The sequence below is a fragment of the Sorex araneus genome, chromosome 2, assembly GCF_027595985.1.
Source record: "Sorex araneus isolate mSorAra2 chromosome 2, mSorAra2.pri, whole genome shotgun sequence".
NCBI classification, from domain to species: domain Eukaryota; kingdom Metazoa; phylum Chordata; class Mammalia; order Eulipotyphla; family Soricidae; genus Sorex; species Sorex araneus.
The window spans coordinates 2,748,283-2,772,170 of record NC_073303.1 but is presented as its reverse complement, the minus strand read 5'-3'; the positions used below and the strand labels follow the sequence as shown (position 1 = coordinate 2,772,170).

The 23,888-nt window shown below is 59.8% G+C and overlaps 1 protein-coding gene across 4 annotated transcripts in view; it reads right to left on the bottom strand.

The window, feature by feature from the left end:
- GMDS (GDP-mannose 4,6-dehydratase) overlaps nt 1–23,888 on the bottom strand; it is a 429,624-nt gene that overhangs the window by 347,728 nt on the left and 58,008 nt on the right. For all 4 annotated transcript variants that reach the window (XM_055128849.1, XM_055128852.1, XM_055128850.1 and 1 more), the window contains exons 2-4: nt 8,998–9,042; nt 3,274–3,361; nt 901–1,010 (exon numbers count right to left, since the gene is read on the bottom strand). In XM_055128849.1, the coding sequence (XP_054984824.1) occupies nt 901–1,010; nt 3,274–3,361; nt 8,998–9,042 (243 nt within the window). The remainder of the gene's footprint in view (nt 1–900; nt 1,011–3,273; nt 3,362–8,997; nt 9,043–23,888) is intronic.

Genomic DNA, 23,888 nt, shown 5'->3' with positions numbered 1-23,888 from the left:
GATCCGGGAGGGCGGCAAAGACATCCACGCGGCGCTCGTAACCGCAGGGTCAACCCAGAAGAAAGGCGCGCGGCTGTTTCCACGGGGGCGGCCGGGGTCTTTTCTGTCGTGCCGTGCCCCGGGAGCACACTTCTCAAGGACGAGTGAGCACTCCTAGCGGCATCCCTGAGCATCAGTCCCAGGGCTCGAGCACGAGGGCGAGACAGTGGCGGGCACGCGGCACCGAGCAGAAGCCGCCACCCAGGCCCTAAGACACGGATGCACTCGCTCCCGGAGAAGCTGCAGGCCCGCGTCACGGCAGAGCTCGGGGGCGAGAGGTGGGACTTGGAAACGACCCGGGGGCGCCCGAGGACGATTCGTGGGGGAGAAGGCCCTGGCGTGGGCACACCACGCGGCACTCTGCTCGCTGCCACGGGGATGGAGCCGGAGGGGGTCCTGGGGAGGGGAGCCAGGGCAAGGCGGGCAGATGTCGGCCCCCTCGTTTGTCGGTGGCCCTCGGAGGAACGAGGCAAGGGAACGGACGGGGCAAAAACAAGCGGAGAAGTAGGAATGAAAATGCCAAGGAGGGAGGGGGCCGAGGGGGTGGCAAGCACAGGGTGAGGCGGGGGGCATGGACCAGGGGCGGGGGTGTGTCTGCAGATACCTAAACCACAGGAGCCAGCCCTGCAGGAAGCTCGGCACCCACATGGCAATCACGAAACCGAAAAACCGTCTCCAGGATGGGAAGGACGGGGAGGCGGGGCGTGCCGGAAGTCGGACGCCAGCCGTGGGGCGGGACGGACGCTGGAGCCAGCTACGCCTGAATTCCACCGACTGGTAGCTTTGGGGGTCACGGTTCCTAAATTAAAAATCACCGGGAAGAGAAAGCGTCCCCGCGCGAGAACACAGATGGGCCCCTACCTTGACATGGCTCTGGGCGCCCAGGTTGTAGACCTCCGAGGGCTTGACTTCGTTGATGATCTTCACGAGGCAGGTGCTGTCGGTGAGGTCCCCGTAGTGCAGCTTCATGTCTTTGGGGGTTAAAAGAAAAAATAAAAAAACAACCCGCCATCAGGCAGAGAAGGCGATTAACTATGCCAAGGTCCAGACTAAGGGGCTCGGGCTCAAAACCCAAACCCAGGGGCTGGAGCAATAGCACAGCGGGGAGGGCGTTTGCCTTGCACGCGGCCGACCCGGGTTCAAATCCCAGCATCCCATATGGTCCCCTGAGCACCTCCAGGGGTGATTCCTGAGTGCAGAGCCAGGAGTGACCCCTGTGCATCACCAGGTGTGACCCAAAAAGCAAAAAAAAAAAAAAAAAAACCCAAACCCAGACCGTGTCCCTGCATATGGAAACTGTCCCCTTGAATGTGCTGACCGGGGCCAAACGGCCTGAGTCAAAGCCACCGGCCGTCCCCACAGAGTGTGATGAACAGGACCACATGGGCGTAGGGACAACAGTCGTGGCCCGCGTTGTGTGAGGACCCGGCAGACTGTGAGATCCGGAATCTCCCGTGGTGTGTGACGGAATTAGCGTCTCTCGGCACGAGGTGGTTTTCAGACCCCGCCTTGCGTGGGACGGCGTGATCCCGACAGAGCATGTCGTGTCGGGAGCCTGCACGTGTTGCTCGGGACACGGAGAGCACGTGTGTCTCTTTAGCAATGTGCTAAAGGGGCCCTGGACACCGCGAGGGCGGGCTCGACTGACGGCCCTCGAGGGAGAGAGGCTGAAAACCACCGTCTCCCGGGGCCCGATGCGGGTCTGCAGAGGCGAGGAAGAAGAGGTCGCTGTAGCTCCAGGGCCGTGACCCAGTGGCCCCGCGGCCTGAGACTGAAGAACGAGCCTCAAAGGCGAGCCAGGCCCTTGAGGTGCTCAGTCAAAGCAGACCCTGGCCCGGCTTCCTGGGCAGGAGGATGTGGCACCGCGGTTTGACTAACAGACACGGCCACCATGCTTCAGGGGGCCCAGATCTGTGTCCGGGCACAACTGGCACCTGCTCCGCCCCCAACCAGCAGCGAGCGGTCTCCAAGGCCCTGGGCCCCGTGCCGCGACAGTCAGGGCCTTCCTGGGAACAGCCGGGCCTGGCTTCTTCCCGGGAGGCGTCCGTGCCTGTGTTCAAATGCTGGACACAGACCATCCACCCAGGGCTGCGGCCCTGAACACAAACCCCCCGAAGCCCCAGGCCAGCAGGGCCACGCCCCGCCCTCTCCTGCGGGGGCCAGGCGGCCCCGCTGAGCCCCCCAGGTGGCTTTGGAGAGACTGTGCCACACGGCTGGGGGTGGCTCTAGGGGGCACTCTGCAAACCACGGCAAAGGCCAGCACTGATCTGCAAAGCAGGGGCCTGAACAGCTCCAAGCGCTCGTTCTTATTCATTGATTTATTTTAATTTTCGAGCCTGGGGGGACCAGGGTGTTAGGGCAGCGAGGGGGGGGGCATTTGCCTTGCATGCAGCAGACCCAGTTTCTATCCCGGGCATCCCACAGGGTCCCCTGAGCACCGCCAGGAGTGATTTCCTCAATGCAGGGCCAGGAGGAACCCCTGAGCGTTGCCAGGTGTGGCCCAAAAATCAGGGCCTGTCACTGTCACTGTCATCCTGTTGTCCATCGATTTGCTCGAGCGGGCACCAGAAACATCTCCATGGTGAGACTTGTTGTTACTGTTTTTGGCATATGGAATACGCCACGGGGAGCTTGCCAGGCTCTACCAGGAGGGCGGGATACTCTCGGTAGCTGGCTAGGCCCTCCGAGAGGGACGGAGGAATCGAACCCTGGTCGACCGCATGCAAGGCAAACACCCTACCTGTTGTGCTATCACTCCAGCCTGGCCCCAAAACCAAAACAGAACAAATTTCCGGTTGTTGCTCCAGGTCTGTGGGCCCTCTGCGGGGCTGGGGTCGCACCCGGGTTGGTGGCGTGCGGGACGCTCGCCTTTCCCACTCTTCCCTTCCGTATTATTTTCCGGCTGGACACAGAGAGCTGGGCCTGCTGGAGCCGACTGACCGACCGACCAACCGGCCATCAAAAGCAAAGGCGGGGACTCTGGGGCTGGGTGGCCGGGAGTCCTCAGGACACCAAGGATGGGAGAGCAAAGGTGAGTCCTGACCAGGTGGCGGCCAGGACAGCACTGGGGCCCGGCCTGCCCCGCGGGGCCCAAGAAGCCCCCACCTGCCCCGCGGGGCCCAGGAAGCCCCCACGGGCTGAGTCATCAGGACCGGCCGGGCCTGGGGGCGGGGGTCGACACCCGGAAGCGTTGCGGGCGCGCGCGAGGGGGGTCTTAGCGGCGTGGAGACTTACTCCCTTCAATGTGCGCGTGGGGGTTCTTGTATAGGTGTTCGATGCGGCCCGTGTTGAAGGAGCTTGACCGGCGGACGATGCCGTGGACCTGCATGTGGGGGCACAGGACAGTCCGTTACCCACGTGTCCCGGGGAGCCACACGCCTCTCTGCGGGGCCAGACCTGCCCGTGGTACACACGGCGCTCTCATCACTGGACACAGAATCTCGGCTGGTTCCTCCCCCCGCCCCCCCCCCGTCCCTGCCCGCCAGGCGCCCCCCGACCGCCATCACCTTTCAACAAAAGCCGCTGATAATCCTGTGACTTCCCAATGCACGCTCAGCGGCAGATACTAGGCCGCCTCCGGCCGCCGACCCGGCCCAGCTGCTGACAGAGATATCTCCCAGCTCTGAAGCCGCAGACAGACCCCACGAGGCCCAGCGACCAGCCCTGCCACCTCCCCAGGGCCAAGCACCAGGCCCTGTGCTTTCCTGAGCCTTCTGCGGTCCTTCTCACAGAGCACTGTGTGGGGCTTCTGCACAGCACTGTAGCGCTGTCGTCCCGTTGCTCATCGATTTGCTCGAGTGGGCACCAGTAACGTCTCCATGGTGAGACTTGTTGTGACTGTTTTTGGCATATAGGAGCCAAAACACCACGGGGAGCTTGTCAGGCTCTGCCATGAGGGCGGGATACTCTCGGTAGTTTGCCGAGCTCTCCGAGAGGGGCAGAGGAATCAAACCCGGGTCGGCCGCGTGCGAGGCAAATGCCCTCCCCGCTGTGCTATTGCTCCAGCCCAGACACGTGCGGACACGTGGACGGGGCCACAGAGGGCAGGGATGTGTGGAAAACTCAGAAGGTGGAATGACTGAAGCAGAAGCAGAGAGAATGCACAGAGAAAACACAACAAAGGGCAGGAGATACATCACACACACACATATTAATTTTTACCTTTGACTTAACTCTAAGACGTGTGAGGAAAGAGATTCATTGGAACAAAAACAACAAAAAAACCGAGCACACCTGTGGGACCCTGAAGAAAAGGCTATTTGTGTCTGATACATAAGAGAAATTGTTCCACACTGGGGCTCACTTCCTTCTCGTGTCAAAACCACTCCCTTTGTGTGGCCAAGGCTAATACTGGCTTATGTCACCGGCTGCCCCAGTCCCAGTCCGGCTGGTGGCAGTTTTAATCCTTCACTTCTTTGAGAAGTTCCTGCTCGTGGCGGGCAGTTTCACTTTGCAGCTGAATACACTTCTATATTTTCCCTCAATCGTTTTCTGTCTCTTTCGAACCAAAATTAAATCTTGGCATGACTCAAATATTCCGAACGCGGTGGGGGGGGGGAGTGTAGTCACGGGGGCCTCGGCGGGGGGGGGGGGGGGAAGTTCTAAGCACATAAGACTTTCTTTCAAACAGAAAGAAGTGGCATGGTCATTTTACACGGCATGCACGAGAAACTGACTTCTGTGAGCAGACAACACGTCCGTGATTAATAATTCTGCCGGCCAGTTGCTTTCGCCAGAGAGAAAAGCACTCGGTCCACATGACTTTCCAAAAGAACTCAGCCCGAGAAAACTCGGTAAACATGCAAATATTTTAAGAAGGAAATATCACAAGCTCGGCTGACATTTTCAGAGGCGAACAGTAAAAAATCTAGGAAACGCTGCGATTTGGCTATCCGTATCCATTCCTGAGCGGAGACGCGGAGAAAACAACGCTCAGATTAGCTCAGGATTTATCCTCTTCCGGCTGCCCGGCGCTCCACTTGCGCGTTTCAAAGGCAAACTCGACAAACATGAAGAGTTTTGAGTAAAAGTCAAGTTCTCCATTGTCTGACCAAAACCCAATCGTGAACAACTTTGTAGCTGTACAATTAAAAAAAAAAAAAAAACCAAAAAAGTCAAGTTTCATGTGCATGTTTTTACATGTGCGACACTGGTATGGACCAAGCCAAGTTATTTGTGAATTATAGATTTCTCGGATTTCTTGAACAGAAAAAAAGGGCGACACTCTGAAAACAGAGTATCTGACTTCCAGGGTGTAAAAGTTTCAGAATGAGAAGAGTGGACGGCAGATCTCCCCTCTGCACGGGGGTGCCTGGGCACACCGCGGCCCCAGCCATCAGAAGGGAAGGTGAAGTGGACGCGGCCTTGGGCATCGCATACGACACCAGGTCTGACCAAAATATTAGTTAATATGGATGGACTCAGTGGGAAAGTCAGGGACCCAAGTCACAGCAATTAGAAAATAAGAGGGAAAACAGGGGGCACCAGCTTGAAAGGCTTTTCAACACACACACACACACACACACACACACACACACACACACACACACACACACACACACACCCGCCAAAGAAAAAAACAGTGTCTTGATTTCCCTTCACTGCCCACTTTCGGTATGTGTCGAAGGGAAAGAGGGGAGGTGCCAAGTGCTCGGGCCGTGACAGCGAGTATTATTCTAAGAACTAATGAAAGCCGGATCTGTCGGCTTCTGGAACAGGTGACACGCAAACGCCCCAACAGCCCGAGTGTGTGCAGACTGGGCCCTCCAAGGAAGGCCTGAGATTAGCGGCTCTGTTGGCACACGAAGATCGGACAGGGCGGGGGGGTGGCTTTGTTTGTTTTTATAAGGATTTGGGGGGGGAGAGGGGAAGGCGGCAGGGAGTGAGGCACCCCAGAGGGAAGATAAATGCCCTGCGTCTGACTTCACGGGCGTCACTACTACCCCACGGCTGCTCCGGGCCCAGATTCGATTTTGAACCCCCAACCCCACCACCAGGTCTAAAAATAAGTGGAAGGTTTGCGACCCACAAATTTCATGTCCTAGGTAATGAAGCCATGAGAAGGGGACACTCCAGGTTCTCCTGGGGCCGGGACAGAGCGGGTCTGACCTCCAAGGCCAGCGTGAGCTCGGGCCTCGGGGGAGAGAAACGCCTGCGGGCTGACTCCCGGGTCTCTCCCTGGCTCGGGGAGCCCCGGCAAAGAGAAGGTGATGGCCGGGAGACTCCCGGCCCCTTCGAGATTCCTCTAGGAGGCCAGGACGCGGCCCGGCTGGTCGAGGAGACGGACAGACAGACCCAGTGGGAAGAGACGCAGCGTCGGGGAAGGTCCCAGACAGGGAGCCCCGAGCGCAGACGTGGAACCCGTGTCCCCTGCACCTTCCCGGGACGCATCCCTCTGCAGAGGGGGCACTGCCTGGACGCCCCTCGGCCATGCCAGCCACACCCCCACCGTCCCCGGGGCCAGCGCGGGCTCTGGCTGGGAATCAAAGCCCCGATGGCTCTGCCCGGGGCCCGAGGGCTGCGCGGCCCAGGAAGAAGGGCCTCGAGGCTTCTCTGGGTCGAGGGGGGGGGACTCAGGGAACCTCCCAGGCTGCGGCCTTCATCACACCCTCGGGTCCTGCTTCCTTCACTGCTCCGGAAGCTCTGGGGTGAGGAGGGGGGCGACATTCCCCCCAACCCGGGTGTGGAGCCCCTCGGGGCCTTGCCCGGGGCTTGCCGAGGGCCGGCCTCTCCCGCGGTTCTGGTTCCTCTCCGTGGGCCCGACACAAAGGCCGCTTATCTGGGGCGGGAGCCCGGAAGGTCTGGGCTCTGTCACTAGAAGGTTCTCTCCGCGGGGCTTTTCCCTTCTGCGCTCAGGAGGGGCAGAACAGCCCTCCCGGCACGCACGAGGCCGGGGGTGGGGGGGCGTTCACAAGCCCCCCTAACCGCTGCCTTTCCTGGGGCCTAACCCAGGACCTCGCTGGACACGGGCGTCTTCTACGAGGCCACCAGGTGTCCAGGCTTGGCAGCCTCGAGCCCCAGGGCCCAGGGCCCCTGTGTCCACACCTAGTTGGTGGGGACACGGCGCCTGAGTCCCTGCCGGCACCAAAGGGCCAGGTCAGGGGGTTCGATGAGGTGGGGGGGTGGAGGGGGAGGAGCTTAGGCCACAGGCTGGACCTGGCTCGCTCGGAGCTGGCCCAGGGCGTGAGAAAGAATCAGCCCGGGGCCCTGCACGGTGTGTGGGGTCAGCACAGGAAACGGCGAGGGGCGAGTTCCCGTGTGACCCGACTCTCCTGCATGGCCGCGCCCGCCAAGAGGCCTGGGGCTTCGGGGCTCCCACGGTCGAGCCGGAGCGAAATTCCAGTCACATCTGGCCTGTCCCCGATGTCCCCCGGTCCTGCATCAGGCCCCATATGCAAATCCTGGAGGGGGTGGGGGGCTCTCCTCCCTTCCCTCCCCCAGCGGGTCCCCCTGGGGGTCCCAGCCAGGAACCCTCGGAGGAAGGGGGCGAGAAAGCATCTGCAGGACACTGGCATCACCAGCACATGCGGGGGGGTTGGAGCGACAGCACAGCGGGGAGGGTGGTTGCCTTGCACGCAGCCGACCCGGGTTCCATCCCCGGCATCCCGTAGGGTCCCCCGAGCACCGCCAGGAGTGATTCCTGAGTGCAGAGTCAGGAGGATCCCCTGTGCATCGCCAGGTGTGACCAAAAAAGAAAAAAAAAATCTTCCTGGCACGGGTGCGAGTAGCCGTTGGCAAGGCCTTTCCCTGTGGGCCCGGGGGAGATTCTCCCAGTGAGCCGGCGTCAGGGAGGGTCCGAGAGCTCCGGAGTCCTCTGCACAAGGCCCCCGCCAGCCCTGGGCCTGCGGCCCCTCGGCCACGCGCTCTCTGTGGAGCCCGAAAGAACAGGAAAGAGGAAGGAAGAAGCTCGCCAAGGGCCACACTGATCTGCAGCGCGAGACGCGGTTCCTGTCTCAGAGACAGACGGCCTGCGAGGACGAGCGGCACAGCAAAGGCCCTCGCGGGGCTGGAGCCACAGCACAGCGGGGAGAGCGCTGGCTCGCACACGGCTGACCCGGGTTGGGTCCCCCGAACACCGCCAGGAGTGATTCCTGAGTGCAGACAGAGCCAGGAGTCAGCCTTGAGCATCGCTGGGTGGGACCCAAAAAAACACCCACAAGAATAAAATTAAGGAGAAAGGAAAGGAAGGAAGAAAGGAAGGAAGAAAGGGAGGGAGAAAGGGAGGGAGAGAGGGAGGGAGGAAGGAAGGAAGGAAGGAAGGAAGGAAGGAAGGAAGGAAGGAAGGAAGGAAGGAAGGAAGGAAGGAAGGAAGGAAGGAGGGAAGGAGGGAAGGAGGAAGAGGGAGGGAGGGAGGGAGAGAGGGAGGGAAGAAGGGAGGAAAGGAAGGAGGGAGGGAGGGAGGAAAGGAGGAAGGGAGGGAGGAAGGGAGGGAGGGAGGGAGGGAGGAAAGGAGGGAGGGAGGGAGGAAGGGAGAGAGGGAGGGAGGAAGGGAGGGAGGAAAGGAGGAAAGGAGGGAGGGAGGGAGGAAGGGAGGGAGGGAGGGAGGGAGAGAAGAAGGGAGGGAGGGAGGGACTGTGAGGACACCAAGGGTGAGGAACGGTGACAGCCCAGCGCTGAGCCACACTCGAGCTCCCGGGGCCCTTGGTGCCGGCCAGAGGCGGGAGCGTCCATGCACCAGCTTTGCCGAGACCAGCTTCCTCCTGAGTGCCGGGTGCGGCTGCCCAGCAAGGCGTGTGCAGAGCGGGGGGGTGGGGGGGTGGGGGCAGGGGGGCAGGTTAGAAGAAGGGGGAGGGTTCCTCCACCCTCCCCGGGCCCGGAGCCCTGTCTGAGAAGGCGGGCAGGCAGCGTGACAGTGTCCGGGGCAGCAGAGGGGCGGGTGAAGGCCGGGCGGGCTGTCCAGGGCGTGGGTCGGCGGAAGCCGCGTGGGGAGGCGAAGGCCCCGCGGGGACGGTCACTCACCTCGTAGCCCTTCTCCAGCAGGAACTCGGCCAGGTACGAGCCATCCTGGGGAGAGAGGAGACACGCGTCAGGTGGCGGCAGGCTGGGGTGCGAGACGCGCCGTTAGGGGCGAGGCCCGTCGGCGCGTGGACACGGGCATCGGGGCAGGCCGTGGTGGGGGCCGGGGCTCCGCGCCTTTCTCCCTGAACGCTGCAGCCCCAGAGCACAGGGAAAGGGGGGGTCCCTGCCGGGCGCCACGGGAAGAAAGGGGCACCAGGCCGGCAGACCCTGGGGACAGAAAGGTGCAGCCTGGTGGCCCCTGGGTGGGCCGAGGTGTCTAGTGGCCGTGAGAAATGTGCAAGCCATGTGCCTGCAGCCCCGAGGGTCTCAAGAGTGAACCCAAAGGGCTTCCCAGGGGCCACAGAGGTGGCCCAATGGGCAGAGCACAGACTTACATGCGGAAGGGCCAAGTCCCATCCTGAGCACCACACGGCTCCTAAGGACTTCCGGGGATGACCAGAACACAGGGGGCCCCACAGCGTCCGCCCAGAGAAGGGGGGTGTCACTGGGAGCAAGCGGCCAGAGCCGACCGGAGCCGGTGACTCCCGGGGCGGGTCCCTCCCGGCCTCCCTGCGGCTCCTGACTCTGGCGGCGCATCTCGGCAGGACACGAGCTACGCGGACCCACCGCCCATCCCGACGGTCACTCCCTACAGGCACCGCCGAGGTGAAGCGTCCGCCCCGCACCCAGGGGACGGCGGTCAGGCCCCAGCGGCACTAGGGGACCCTGAGCAAGCGGGGGCCATTCCCGAGCACCGGAGCCCCCTGCACCACGGTGCGTCCCCCCAGGAAAGTTCTGCGTGACGGGCACCATGGGGGGGCGGAGTCTCAGCCGAGCACTTCCTGCACCGCTGTGAGGGGAGCTCGGGCCCAGTGAGGGCGCGGGGGTGGGGGGGGCGGACACCATGTCTGGAGAGCTCAGGGGCCCGGGAAGAAGGCGCGGGGGGTCCTGCTTGACGCGGACACGCCAGGTTTGCTCCCGGAAGGAAGCGCTAAAGACACTTCAGGTGTCCTGTCGTGGTGGCAAAAAAATACTTTTTTTTTTTAAATAAAGTTGTTCACAATTACTGGATCCATTTAATACTCGGACACCAACCCCACCACCACGACACCTTCCCACCCCCGTATTTCGTTGTTGTTGTTGTTGTTGTTTTGTTTTTGGGTCACACCCGGTGATACTCAGGGGTTCCTCCTGGCTCTGCACTCAGGAATGACTCCTGGCGGTGCTCGGGGGACCCTATGGGATGCTGGGAATCGAACCCGGGTCGGCTGTGTGCAAGGCAAACGCCCTCCCCGTTGTGCTACCACTCCAGCCCCTGAAGAAATTTATTTTGTACTGCTTGTTATGAATAATCTGATAAAAACGCTTCTCGATAGGTTTCTTAGAGGGAAGAGGTTGTTGCATTTCACGCAGGAGCCATTGTCCTGGAAGTGGCTTGTCCAGGAAACTTTCCTGGAGAAATTGTACAACATTGTCCCTTGTACAAGAGATTGGAAACACGCTGCTACAGGCGGAGCCTTGGCGCTCACATCTACACACCTGTGTAAATAGGATCCCCCAAGACTGGCTGCCTCTGGGGCTGGAGCGATAGCACAGCGGGGAGGGCGTTTACCTTGCACGCGGCCGACCCAGGTTCGATTCCCAGCATCCCAGATGGCCCCCTGAGCACCACCAGGAGTTAGTTCCTCAGTGCATGAGCCAGGAGTAACCCCTAAGCATCACCAGGCGTGACACAAAAAGCAAAAACAGGAAAAAATTTTAAAAAATTTTAAAACCCCAAGAAAGACTTTAAACATATGGGATAAAACCTAACAGCTTACCAGGTAATAACCTAATTTATCTTCTAACCAATAAATACATTGATTAGGCAATGGTCACATCTTGGAAAGCCTGAGTTTGCAATCACCTGCCACTGATCACCCGGGTTTGATCCCCAGCATCCCATAGGGTCCCCCGAGCACTGCCAGGAGTCATTCCTGAGTGCAGAGCCTGGGGTGACCCCTGAGCATCACCGGGTGTGACCCAAAAAGCAAAAAAAAAGATTGTCTGCCTCCACTTTACACCCCACCACGTGCGGTGCTTGCGCTAAGTAGGAGATGCCGCAGGCCCGAGGAGCCAGCCCCAAAGTTCTTTCTAGAACTAGAGGGGGGGGGCGGGGAGGCGGCAGGGGGGCGGGGGCAGGCGGGAAAGTGCAGGCTCTCCTCGGGGGCCGCGGGGCCGAGATTACGTCCCGGTGATGGGAAACAGGCGCGCGGGGCGGCCCTGTCAGTGGGGTCTTGTTCTTCTCACCCGGGCTGCTCCTCAGACTTTCCGACCGCACTGGAACATTCGGGCCGGCAGGGCCCGTTTCCGTGCCAGGCCCCGCGCGATAGGCCGGGCCGACACAATGAGCTGGGAACTCGGGGGCCGGGCGGCAGGGCCGCCCCGAGGGACAGCCGCTATCTCGGCGGCCGCCGGCCTCTGCCTGCCCGGGAGGAGGCCAAGGGGACGAGTCCAGGGGAGGAGCTGGGGCCCGGCCCGGCCCGGGGGCCGATCTCTGGGACGAGACAGCGGGGCCCCTGGGGGTGCGCTCGAGGCTGAAGCCGGGACCCACTTCCTGGAGGAGGTGGCGCAGATGGCGAGGCTGTGAACCGCGGGCCTGCAGGCGTTTCCTCTCTGGTTCTGGGCAGACTAACGGGGCCTCTGCATGACTCAGGTAAACTGAGGCACGAGGGGTCATGAGCTTCCCGCCACTCGGGATGAAGCCTGGCCTGGAACTGGGTGTCCGTCCCGTAGCCCGAGGAGCCAAGTCCATCTCCCCCGCCTCCACCCGGGACCCCCGAAACACCCACATCCACAGGCCCCACCTTCCCGCCGCTCCCCGTCACTGCCTTCCCCTGTGGGCCGGCGCTGTGGACAGATTACAAGGGGCTTCCCGGCACAGGGTGGGGTGACTCAGCCTTGCACGGGGAGGCCTCAGGCCCCTATCCCAGCCCTGCCTGGCCCCCGACTCTGAGCACTGAGTGGGGAGCAGCCCCTCCAGGTGTGGTCCCGAGGGAACCACAAAGAGAGGGGGCTGGAGCAATAGCACAGCGGGGAGGGCATTTGCCTTGCACGGGGCCAACCTGGGTTCGATTCCCAGCATCCCAGAGGGTCCCCCAAGCACCGCCTGAAGAGATTCCTGAGTGCAGAGCCAGGAATAACCCCTGAGCATCGCCAGGTGTGACCCAAAGAGCAAAAATAAAAAATAAATAAATGAACAAATAAATAACAGGGAGCAGTCCCAGGGTTCACTAGAGCCCATCCTGGTGGCAGCAGGGAAACGACCCGAAACGTCACAGGGAGAAGCACCAGAGAAGCACCACAGGGCCCGGGGGGGTAGAACAGCCTCGCACACACAGCGACCCGGGCACCATCCCCACCTGGTCCCCAGGGGCCCACCAGGACTGAGCCCTGAGCACAGAGCCAGGAGTGGCCCTGAGCACAGAGCTGGGAGTCAGCCCTGAGCACAGAGCTGGGAGTGTCCCTGAACATTGAGCCGGGAGTGAGTCTTGAGCACTGAGCTGGGAGTGAGCCTTGAGCACTGAGCTGGGAGTGAGTCTTGAGCACTCACCCAGGAGTGAGCCCTGAGCACTGAGCCGGAGTGACCCTGAGCACTGAGCTGGGAGTGAGCCTTGAGCACTGAGCTGGGAGTGAGTCTTGAGCACTCACCCAGGAGTGAGCCCTGAGCACTGAGCTGGAGTGACCCTGAGCACTGAGCCGGGAGTGAGCCCTGAGCACTGAGCCAGGAGTGACCCTGAGCACTGCTGGCCTGGCCCCCAAACAACCTTTAGCGAATCTGGCAGGTAGCAAGGGAAATGGAGTTTCTCTTGGCGTTTGTTAGTTGGTGTGAGTGGTTTCGTGTTTGCCGCCACTGGTGCGATCCCTGGTGAGAGGCCCATGGTCTTATCCTCTAGGATCCCCCACCCCCATTTTTCAAGTAGCCGTATTTGCTGAGGCGTTTGCTCTTGTATCTAAAAAATGTATGAACCCTGGGTGCCCAAAAGCACACAGCAGAAACACCACCTGCACCTCGATGTTCATCGCAAAACTGTGCACAATAGCCAGAGTCTGGAAACAACCCGATTGCTCGAGAACGGACGACTGGGGAAAGGAACTGTGGCGCGTCTACACAGTGGAATACTATGCAGCCGTTAAGGAAAACAGAGTCACAAAACGTGCTTATAAATGGACACAGAGAATATCATGCTGAGTGCAGTGGGTCAGAGGGAAAGAGGCCGACAGAATGACCGCACTCATTTGCGAGATATAAGATACATGTGCACGGTATGAGAGGGATACCCACAGCCAGGATGAACAGGGGCCAGGAGGACTGGCCAAGGGCTGTAAGCTTGCCACGTGTGTGTGGGGGGGGGGAGTGGGCGGGAGAAGGGCAGTTAGGGTAGAGAAGGGAACAACATGACAGTGAGAGCTGGAAATGGGCATTCAGGACAGGAACAGAGGGTGAAAGTAGGCAAGAGGACATGCCTGATAGTCTTTCATTACCTGTACGGCGAATCGTAAGGCCGAAAGGAAAGAGAAGGGGGGAGAGGGAGGGAGGGAGGGAGGGAGACAGAGAGAGAGAGAGAGAGAGAGAAAGAGGGAGAGAGAGAGAGGGAGACAGAGAGAGAGAAAGAGGGGGGAGGGAAGGGAAGAGCCTGCCATAGGCTGAGGGGCAGGGAGGGTGGGGGGTGATGGGAGGGAACCTGGCACCCCGGTGCTGGGAATCGAGCCCTGGTGGAGGGGCGAGTGTTGGAAAACCGTGGGACTGAAACCCAATCATGAACGGCTTCATAATGGGCTACCTCACATTTAATTTTTTTTCTTTATTTAAAATAAATAAATAAAGTAAATAAATAGGCAGCTTTGAAATGGGCTACCTCACATTCAAAATATTTTTTTTAATTTTAAAAAATAAATTGAGCGCATATGCTGCCCGAGCCCATGTGCTACTTGCACCCGCGTGGCCGAGCACATGTGGTGCCCGAGCACATGTGTCGCCCACATCTCCCCTCTTGAGATGGGGGCTCTCATGCTTCCGTGCCTAATGCTAGGGGCGCCCTCCGCCCTTAGAGAAGCCGCGTTCCCTCTTGAGCGCGTTATTCTCTCTTTCACCCTCTCTCCCTCCACACCTTCAAACCTTCCAAATAAAAGCTGTTTTACTTCAGCAAACAAAATAAAATTAAATTAAAATAAATCAAAAATAAATAAACAGCTTTGTAAATAAATGAATAGCTTTGCAATGGGCTACCTCACATTTGAATTTTTTAAAGAAACAGAATGAGATAAATAAATTAAATAAATAAATAAAGTGAATAAAACAAATGAAATAAATAGATGAAGCTAGAAGTAAGTGGGGAAAGCTTAAAGAAAATTAAAAAACCCTCGGGAGTGGAGCGGGCGCACGTGAGCGACAGGTGAGCGACACGAGGGGGGCAGGGCCGTCACGGCCGCCGGCCACCCCCCGAAATGCCTCCACAGCCAGTCCACAGGCACCTGCCCGCCCGCCGCTGGACACTCCGGCCAAAGCCTGAGAAAGCCATCCCCACGCCACACGCCATCCCCACGCCACACACCATCCCCACGCCACACGCCATCCCCACGCCACACGCCATCCCCCACGCCATGGTGAGGCGGCAGGAATCCCGCCCCGTCCCTCGAGACTCGACTCGCTCCATCAGCCCCGTCTCCTAAGCTAGCAGATGAGGGTGCAGGGAGACCCCCGGGCATTGCCCCCGGGAGCCCCCAGTGGTCCCTGCGAGGACTCGCCCACGGCCCACCAAAGGGGCCCAGGTGAGGGGTGTCCTGGAGAGGGGCTCAGGGGCCAGCACCCAGGGCCCCTGGCGGGGACCCCGAGGGCCCCATGCCCCAGACAGGGGCCAGGGGAGTGGGCCCACCCGCCATCCGGTTGACAAGGACCTGGTCTTGGCCATGCAGCGGCCAGCAGGGACCATATGGACTCTGGCCACAGTGTTCCAGGGAGGGCAGCCGCCACGTGTGAGCCTGGAATCAAGGTACAGGCGAGCAGAGGAAACGTCCCTGACACTCGGGGTGGGGTGAGAGACGGTTTCTGTCCCCTGGCGCCCCTGCCAGCACCAGCTCCAGCCCCTGACATGAGGGGGACCCCTGGGCATCAGCACGAGCCCCGGGCCCTGACACGAGGGGTCACCCCGGGCTCCAGCCCCAGCCCCAGCGGGAGAGGCTGGGACAGGGCTGGGAGGACGAGGGGGACTTCCCGGGGAGCGTCCCACGCGGCCGTCGTCCCCCGGGAGGGCTCCGGGTGCTCGTGACGTCCAGGCGGCTGTCAGAGCGAGGCCACCCACGGGCCGGGAGACAGCGCCACGGAACTGCGCAGGACCCCGAGGAAGCGCCGGGCTCTCCTGCCCGCCGCCCCGGCCCCGCGCCCCCGGGAGGGTCCGCACAATGGCCCCTGTTTCTCCGCAGGCTCTTGGGGCGCAGCTCTGACCCCCGAGTGATTTACAGAGGAAGCGAGTGGTGCAGGTGCCCGGGCCGAACAGAGACGCACTGTGTGCGCCCCGCCAAGGTCACGCTTCGCGGAATACTTTCAACCTGGGGTGGGGGGACACCGCTCTGTACTAAAAGAAGGACGAGTTATGAAACTCCAGTATTCCCCTGATTTATTAATGTTTCCCTGCGTATATGTATTTATAAGTTGTTTCCATATGCTGTGGGAGGAAGGTAAAGAATATCGACATACAAATGTGCTTTTGTTACGGCCTCTGAAAGGTCAGGAAGAACAAAAGTGGACACGGGTACTGGGGACTCAATGCCTCCCGCTTTATTAGACATTCGTTTACTGAGCTGCAGGGAGACTCGCACTGTGGGTGGCAGGTGGCTCAGCTATGGACAGATATTCTCGTGCCTTTGAACCCCAGCCCTGTCGGGATGTAATTAACCGGCACAATCCGGTTCCGACTGTCCTTGGGGGATGTAATTGACCGGCACAATCTGGTTCCGACTGTCCTTGGAACATATGCTCTGAGAGGCGTCACTTCTCAACTCCCCAAAGCACTTCGGACCTGCTTGGAAGAACCAAGTGGGCCCCTGACTGCCCCCTCATCCCCCCCCCACACACCCCCTTCTGGCCCCTCGGCCCCAGAGACGCTGCGACTGCCCAACAAAGTTACTCAGCTATGACCTGACTAGCTTACTCCGGACCCTGCACCCAGAAACTGCTCCTGGCGGGGCTTGGGGCCCATTTGAGATGCTAGGGATCGAACCCGGGTTGGCCGCATGCAAGGCAAATGCTCTACCTGCTATGGTATTGTTCCAGCCTACAAGCCAAATTTTTTGCTACCAACATTACTTAATCCTAAAATTCAATTAGTCAGGATTTGTCCTGATAAGTCACCACCTTTCTGGTATCCCAAAGAGGAACCGAAAGAGCTATGCTAGGAGTATCACGTTTCACTCAAGTGAAAGAAGGAATCCGGAGTTCCGACCTCCGTCAACGGTCAAGAATCAGGGACCCTGTCTCGTTTGCCAAGGCGTCCAATGGGCCAGACACATAAAGCGATTCAGAGACGACCGCTGGACTAGAGCTGTTACCGACTGGATTCCACGGGATGTCAAAAGACTGCGTGGCCTCCCACCTACGAGATGGTCAGACTTCTTCGTCAAGACCCTAAACAAACGGTTTGAGGCTCTTCCTGTTCCTGGAGTGAGCAGGTATCATTGGGCTACACTAGCACGCGACAGGGACAAATGGAGACGTTACTGGCGCCCACTTGAGCAAATCGAAGATCAACGGGATGACAAGTGATACAAGTGATGACCACCTTTTAATAGATGTGGTCAGCTCACCCTCCCACTGCATAGCACGTACGTCTTCTAAGTAGTTGTTTTTATTTCTGTCCGATTTAACATCTAGTATTTCTGTAACTCCTTAGGGTTTCTGTAATTCCTTGCGTCCTCTAAGCTGGTTTACATTTTGCAACATCCTGGGGAACCTCGCTGATCCCGTCCCCGTTTTCCCGGATTAGAGAATGGGAAGTTCTGAAAGTTTAAATCCCTGTTCAAGGTCACCGGCTCGTTAGGGAACTTGGCGGACCATGGAAACAATGTGTCTAATCCTCAGGACACTGTTGCTCCCGTAATACTCTCCTTCAATCACACTGGAAACGTTTCAACAGGGGCGAAATGCAGCAGCGCTTTCGAGCTCCCCGATGAACCGAGGCATAGAAATCTTTCTAAGTCCAGCACCAAACGGTCCGAAAGGTCTGAATCACTCTTGCAGTCATCCACGATGCAGGATGAGTCCCTCCCGGGGGCCGGGGCCGGGGGGCAGTGAGGAGGGCGCTCGCCTGGCACACAGCCAGCCCGGCTTGGACGCCCCCAGCACCCCCAAGGTCCCCCTCAGCCCCGCTGGGGGGCGGGGGTTGTCCCTGAGTGCAGAGTCGGGAATGAGCCCTGGGCACTGCCAGGTGTCCTCCCCGAAACCAAACGAAAGTATAAAGCAAGAATGACTGCTCGGTCACCCCACCTTGAAGCATACTAGACAAAATGCTCTACTCTGTGTACTTTGAGAGTGTGTGTGTGTGTGTGTGTGTGTGTGTGTGTGTGTGTGCGCGCGAGCGTGCGCGAATGTGTGCACGTACACACACGCATCCATACGGGAATTTTTATGTCTCTGAAGGGAATTAAAGAAGAAAGCTGGTCTGTGACTTGAAGGTTATAAACTGATCATCCCTGATGAAGCCAATTCACTGGCACACGTATATTAGCATCTAAAGGACGACACAGTGAACTGTGGCCGGTAAAAACACGAATGAGCTGCATGGCCATCCTGAGGGAACGGACACTCCGGGGACGAGACAAGGGATCTCGCCAGTCTCGCCATGATGGGAGCAATCACTTTTGGGGTCTGGGGTTTTTGTTTGAGGAATTGGCTGTTCTCTCTGGCCCCCGGCAATCATTTTACGCTGACATTCGTTCACTTTCCAGCTGTGAGGCGTCAGGCCCGAAATATATTCTGAGCCACGGGTGCAAATTTAAATTTGCTATTAGACCAAGGTTCAAAAGGGAAAACGACACGGGAATTTCTTTGAATGAAGATTTGCTTAACACTTACAGGAGCTTAGCACGCCAGTTTTAAGGAAGTCAATCACAGATCCTACATTCGGGGCCAGGGAGAGGGTCGGGCTCTTGCCTTACCCTCAGCCCCCCCAGCTCAGACCCCAGCTCAGCCTCCCGTTCCGAGCACTGCTGGGGTGACCCGTGGGCAGACCCAGGAGTAAGTCCTGATCACTGCCAGGTGTGGTCCACAATTCAAAACATGACTAAACACAAATGATTTCCTTTCCCTGCATTAATTCAAGCCTGGCGGAGGTTGTGGGGTTGGGGGGGGACGGGGGGGGGGGGGGACACAGAGGTAGGCTTGATGTAGGCAGGTAGGTAGGGAAAGGCCCTTGGCAATGAAACTTAGATTAACAAAGTCTTTGGAAGGAGAATCCTGAGACTGACCCACCCTGTGGATACAGAAAACAGACCTGATAAGACCTTCAGCAGACCCTGAGGAGGTTGGACCCCTCCCCAGGAAGTTCCTCGAATTCCCTCCCTTAATCTGATTAAAATGTGATCCAGCCTAAAGAAGACCATCCCCACTCCCAACCTCCCTGGTAACCTCCTCAGCAACGGACTTTTACCTGGGAAGAAGCCCCACGTGGGGGCAGGTTGAAGGACCCTATAAAAGACACCTTGAACAAAGGAAGCGTGTGCATATGCTGCCTGAGCCCATGTGCTGCTTGTGCCCACGTGGCCGAGCACATGCAGTCCCGAGCACATGTGTCGCCCGCATCTCCCCCCTTGAGATGTGTACTTTCATGCTTTCTTGTCCAGTGCTAGGGTGTGTGTAGAGCTCTCTCCACCCTTGGAGAATCCCGCGTTCTCTCTTGAGCGCGTTATTCTTACTATTCTCTCTCCCACTTATCCCTTCCTCCTTCCCTCAGAAACCTCTAAATAAAATCTGTTACTTCACCGCTTGTCTACTCCTGAAATTCTTTTCCACGAGCGAGACAAGAACCCAGTAACTCTGGGTCCCGGGTGGTAGAGGCGGCTGGGGAGAAAGTGACCGTCTCTCTCCTCCCCCGATTCATGCAAGTCACCCGTGGGGCCCACCGACATCAGGCTGGGCCACACCGGGCGGTGCTCAGGGCTTGCTCGTGGCTCTGTGCTCAGGGATCACTCCCGGCCGTGTGAGGGATCACGCTGGGGTCAGCTGCCTGCAAGGCAAGGCCAGCCCTCGACTCTCTTGCAGACCCAGGACAAGTGGCCAAACCGACAAATTCACGGTCTATTCCATTGTTTCGGTTTAGTGGATATTTAATTCAAATATCAGGCAAATTACCTTTTTGGTTTTTTGTTTTGTTTTGTTTTTTGGGTCATACTCAGTGATGCACAGGGGTTACTCCTGGCTCATGCACTCAGGAATTACTCCTGGCGGTGCTCGGGGGACCCTATGGGATGCTGGGATTCGAACCCGGGTCGGCCGCATGCAAGGCAAACACCCTCCCCGCTGTGTTATTGCTCCAGCCCCACAACTTATTTTTTTTTTCTAACCTTTGGGAGGAAACTTCTAAAGCAAGTTCCGCGCTGCCTCTGTTGAAAACCTCTCCACGCTGCTCCTTCGCTCTCCTTAAATCCCCCCACCCCCGCCGCTTCCCTGGCTCTGCTCAGCCAACCGCAAGCCCCCCTCTTCGCTTCGTCTTGGGGGCAGACCCGGCCCCCAGTCTTCGCCCCGGCGTCCGGCCCAGCGGCGGTGGGATCCTGCTCTAGATCTTATAAGAAGTCAGTCGGCAGCCCCCTGAACTAGGGGAGGGACCCAGCGGCGACGGGAGAGTTCAGAGCCCAGTCCAGGATGGCTCAACTAAGACGGCCAGCACTTGGCGTCTCGTCACCACGGACCCCCGAGCCAGGCTTACGGCATTCCAAAGCACTCATGGGGAACTTAGGTGGCACACGAGGGCGGGGGCTTGACGGCGGGGAGTGGAGTGAGGGAAGGCGGCCACCCCGACAAGATCCACGCCACGTGCATGAGGAGAAAGACAGACAGACACGGGTCCCAGTGCAATGTGGCCTCACACGAGGAGGCCAGGAGTAACAGCGTAGACGTCACCCAGCTTATCCCAAGCGGCCAGGTGGCGCGAGCTGGACGATGGGTGGACAGCCCCGAGAGGCCAGCGGCTAAGTCGGCTAAGTCGTTAAACACTGCAGGGACAGGCCGGTCCCTGCGGGGACAGCTATTAACTTCCGTAATCCTCACAAAGACTCTTTAAGGCGTGACTCTAATTATGTCCCTATTATTCCCCTATTAAGGACAATTCCACTTAGGCAGAAGCAATTAAGTGACTTACTCAGAGTCATCGGGGCACTGGGATTCAGACCAGGGAGCCACGGGGCTCGCCGCCCCCCGGGGTGTGCAAAGTGTCCCCAGGTGCTGGACGGGCAGGACGGATGAGTGTGGAAGGCCTTTCCCAGCACGGGGCGGGCGGGCCCCGGGTGCTGTGCTGAGTCATGGCCTCTGCAGGGTGTGTTTCTGTGTCCTGGGGGCACGTGGCCCCCAGTGGACTCACGGGGCCGCATCCCTGCGACCGGGTTGGAACTGGGACAGCTCACGTGGAGCCAAGTCAGAAAGACAAACGCCGGCAACCTCCCGTCTCCGGGGGGCACAGGGACTGGGGGAGGAAATAGGTGTACAGAGTCAGGGGGGGCCTGGTCCCCCTCGACCCCAGTGCCGAGAGAGAAGGAAGGAGAAGGGAAGAAATGGGGGGGGGGGGGAGGAGAACAGGAAGGAACAGCGTCGGCTCCAAGGGGGTCGCACGCGCCCTGGCACACTCTGGGCACTGGCAGCAGGAGGCCCGAGCGGCAGGTGGCAGGCGGGGCGGGAGGGGATCTGGGAACACGGGCCGGGGGCTGGCCCTGGCGGGGGTTGGTGCTGAGTTACTGTAGCCCAGACACACCCCAGCAGCTCTGTAAGTCATCGCTCTGCCACAAGCACAGAGCGCTGAAGCTTTTAGAGTGGAAGGAGAAGGAGACGAAGGCAGGGACACAGGCGCCCCTCGGAGGGCGGGACCGCAGGAAACAGACGGAGCCCGAGCCCCGCGTCACATGCCGCCATTACTCGGGAAGGGGCGGCGTGAGGTGGGTGCCGCCCGGAGGAGGGCAGAGGGAGGACGGAGACTCCTGGCACCAGAGGCTCGGGAGGACCAACATCACCTCCGTCCGCGCAGGAGCGGAGACGGCCAGCTCAGGCCAGCTCAAGCCAGCCCAGGCCGGCCTAGGCCAGTGCAGGCCAGTGCAGGCCAGGCCAGGCCAGTTCAAGCCAGTTCAGGCCAGACTAGGCCAGCCCAGGCCATTCAGGGTCGCAGGGAATTCACACAGATCACAGGGCAGGGGTGGAGCCCAGGGGTGGGGCCCAGGGCCACAGGACAAGGGATGCCAGCAGGTGCCGCCAGCACACACTCAAACACACACTCACACTGACTCACACACTCAAATGCACAAACACTAACTCACACACTTACACATATACTCACTAACTCAAGCTCATCCATACTCAAATGCACACACTCACTCACACTAACACACACTCAAACACACTCACACCCTAACTCACACACTAACTCACACACTCACACATACATACACACACTCATCCTAACACACACACTAACACACTCATCTATACTCAAACACACACTTACACACTCATACACACACTCAAAACACACAGGCACACTCACACATAATCACACTCATCTACACACTCGCTCACATACTAACTCACCCACTCATACACATACACACTCAAGCACACAGTCACAGTCACACATAATACTCTTACTCATCCATACCCACATTCACTCACACACACTCAGACACACACTTATCCACACACACCCAAACAACACACATATACACACTAACTCACACACTCACACCCATACAGTCACAGTCACACATAATAGTCACACTCATCCACACATACATTCACTCACACACTCAGACACATGCACATACGCACACTAACTCACACACTCATCCATACACACTCACACACTCTGCCTTGGGCACTAGGACCCAGCACAGCTGAAGTCCCCGGGGCATCACTGGGTTCCACTGTGGTGGCACCGCCCCCTCGGGAGAGTTCAAACTGGACCTGGTCCTGGGCAGTGGGCGGGCGGGGGTGGGACGCAGCCCTCCCAGCCGCTGCCCTGCAGGGACCGAGGTTTGACAGGAAGAGCCACAAGGACTCGACAGGAGCCCGGCCGGGAACCAGCCCAGGGCTGGGAGCACTTGCCTCGACTTGGCAAACCCGCGCCCCCACGACGGCCCCCGGGAGTGATCCCTGGGAGCCCCGGGGTGGCCCCAAACAGACACAACGACGGAAACCAACGTGACCGAGCAGACAGAGCGACTCAGCCCAGCACCCGCCATGGACACGGGGGAGAAGAACCAGGTGCATCTAGGAGGGTCTGGGGACACAGGTGGGGCGGGGGAGGGGACACAGGTGGGGGCAGGGGAGGGGACACAGTGGGGGCAGGGGAGGGGGACACAGGGGGAGAGGGGGATGGGACACAGTGGGGGTGGGGGATGGGGACACAGGTGGGGGGCGGGGGTGAGGGACACAGGTGGGGGCGGGGGAGGGGACACAGTGGGGGCGGGGGAGGGGACACAGTGGGGGCGGGGGAGGGGACACAGTGGGGGCGGGGAGGGGACACAGGTGGGGGCGGGGGAGGGGAACACAGTGGGGTCGGGGGAGGGGACACAGGTGGGGTGGGGGAGGGGACACAGGTGGGGGCGGGGGAGAGGACACAGGTGGGGGCGGGGGAGGGGAACACAGTGGGGTCGGGGGAGGGGACACAGGTGGGACCCCAGCCATGTGCCCGGGCCCTGGGGCGTGGCCCTGGGCAGCCCAGGAGCCCTCGAGGCGAGAGGCCTGGGAGGGCCCTGCTCCGGGCCCGGGCGCGGGGGGCTGCGGGGGCTGCGGGTCCCCCTGCTTCTGCGCCGGCTCCCGACACCCACCGGCGGCGAGGGCCTGGGGCGGCCCACAAAGGGCGCCTGTGCTCCCGGCCAGGCGGGGTGCGGGCCGAGCACCCCAACAAAGGCCCCATTCTCCACGCTGACGCCTGTCGCCCGGCCCGCGGCCAGCCTCTCGGGGCACCCTGGGCCCCGGGACAGAGGCACGGCCCCAACACGCGGACCGGCTGGGCGCAGGCCTGTTGCTCGGGAAGCCCGTCCCCCAGACACACACACAAACAGGGACACACACACACACACACAGACAAACACACAGACATACACGTGCACATGCGCACAGACATGCACCATAGACATATACAGACACACACATGCATGTGCACACACAAAGACACACAGACACACAAACACACACAGAGACAGACACACACATAGACAGATACACACACATACAAACACAGAGACAGAAACACACACATACACACAGACACACACAGACGCACACAGACACACACACAGAGACACAGAGACATACACACAGACACACACATACACCCCAGAGGCCCAGCACGGTCAGGTGGGAGCTCGGGCTGCCCGCCGGAAAACGGGGTGAGTGCACATGAGGGGGCAGGGGCCTCCCAGGAAGAGGGCAAAGGGTCGGGGACACTAGCCCAGGACGCGGCAAAGGCTGCACCTGCTGGCCCCGGGCAGGTCCCCGGGACCTTGGGAAACCGACACTCTGGGCTCACCCCTGGACCGTGGGAAGTGGGGCCCCCCACCTGTGTGCCCGGGCTGGGACCCGCAGGGCTGGGGAGGGGCGAGCAGAGGCGGGGGGG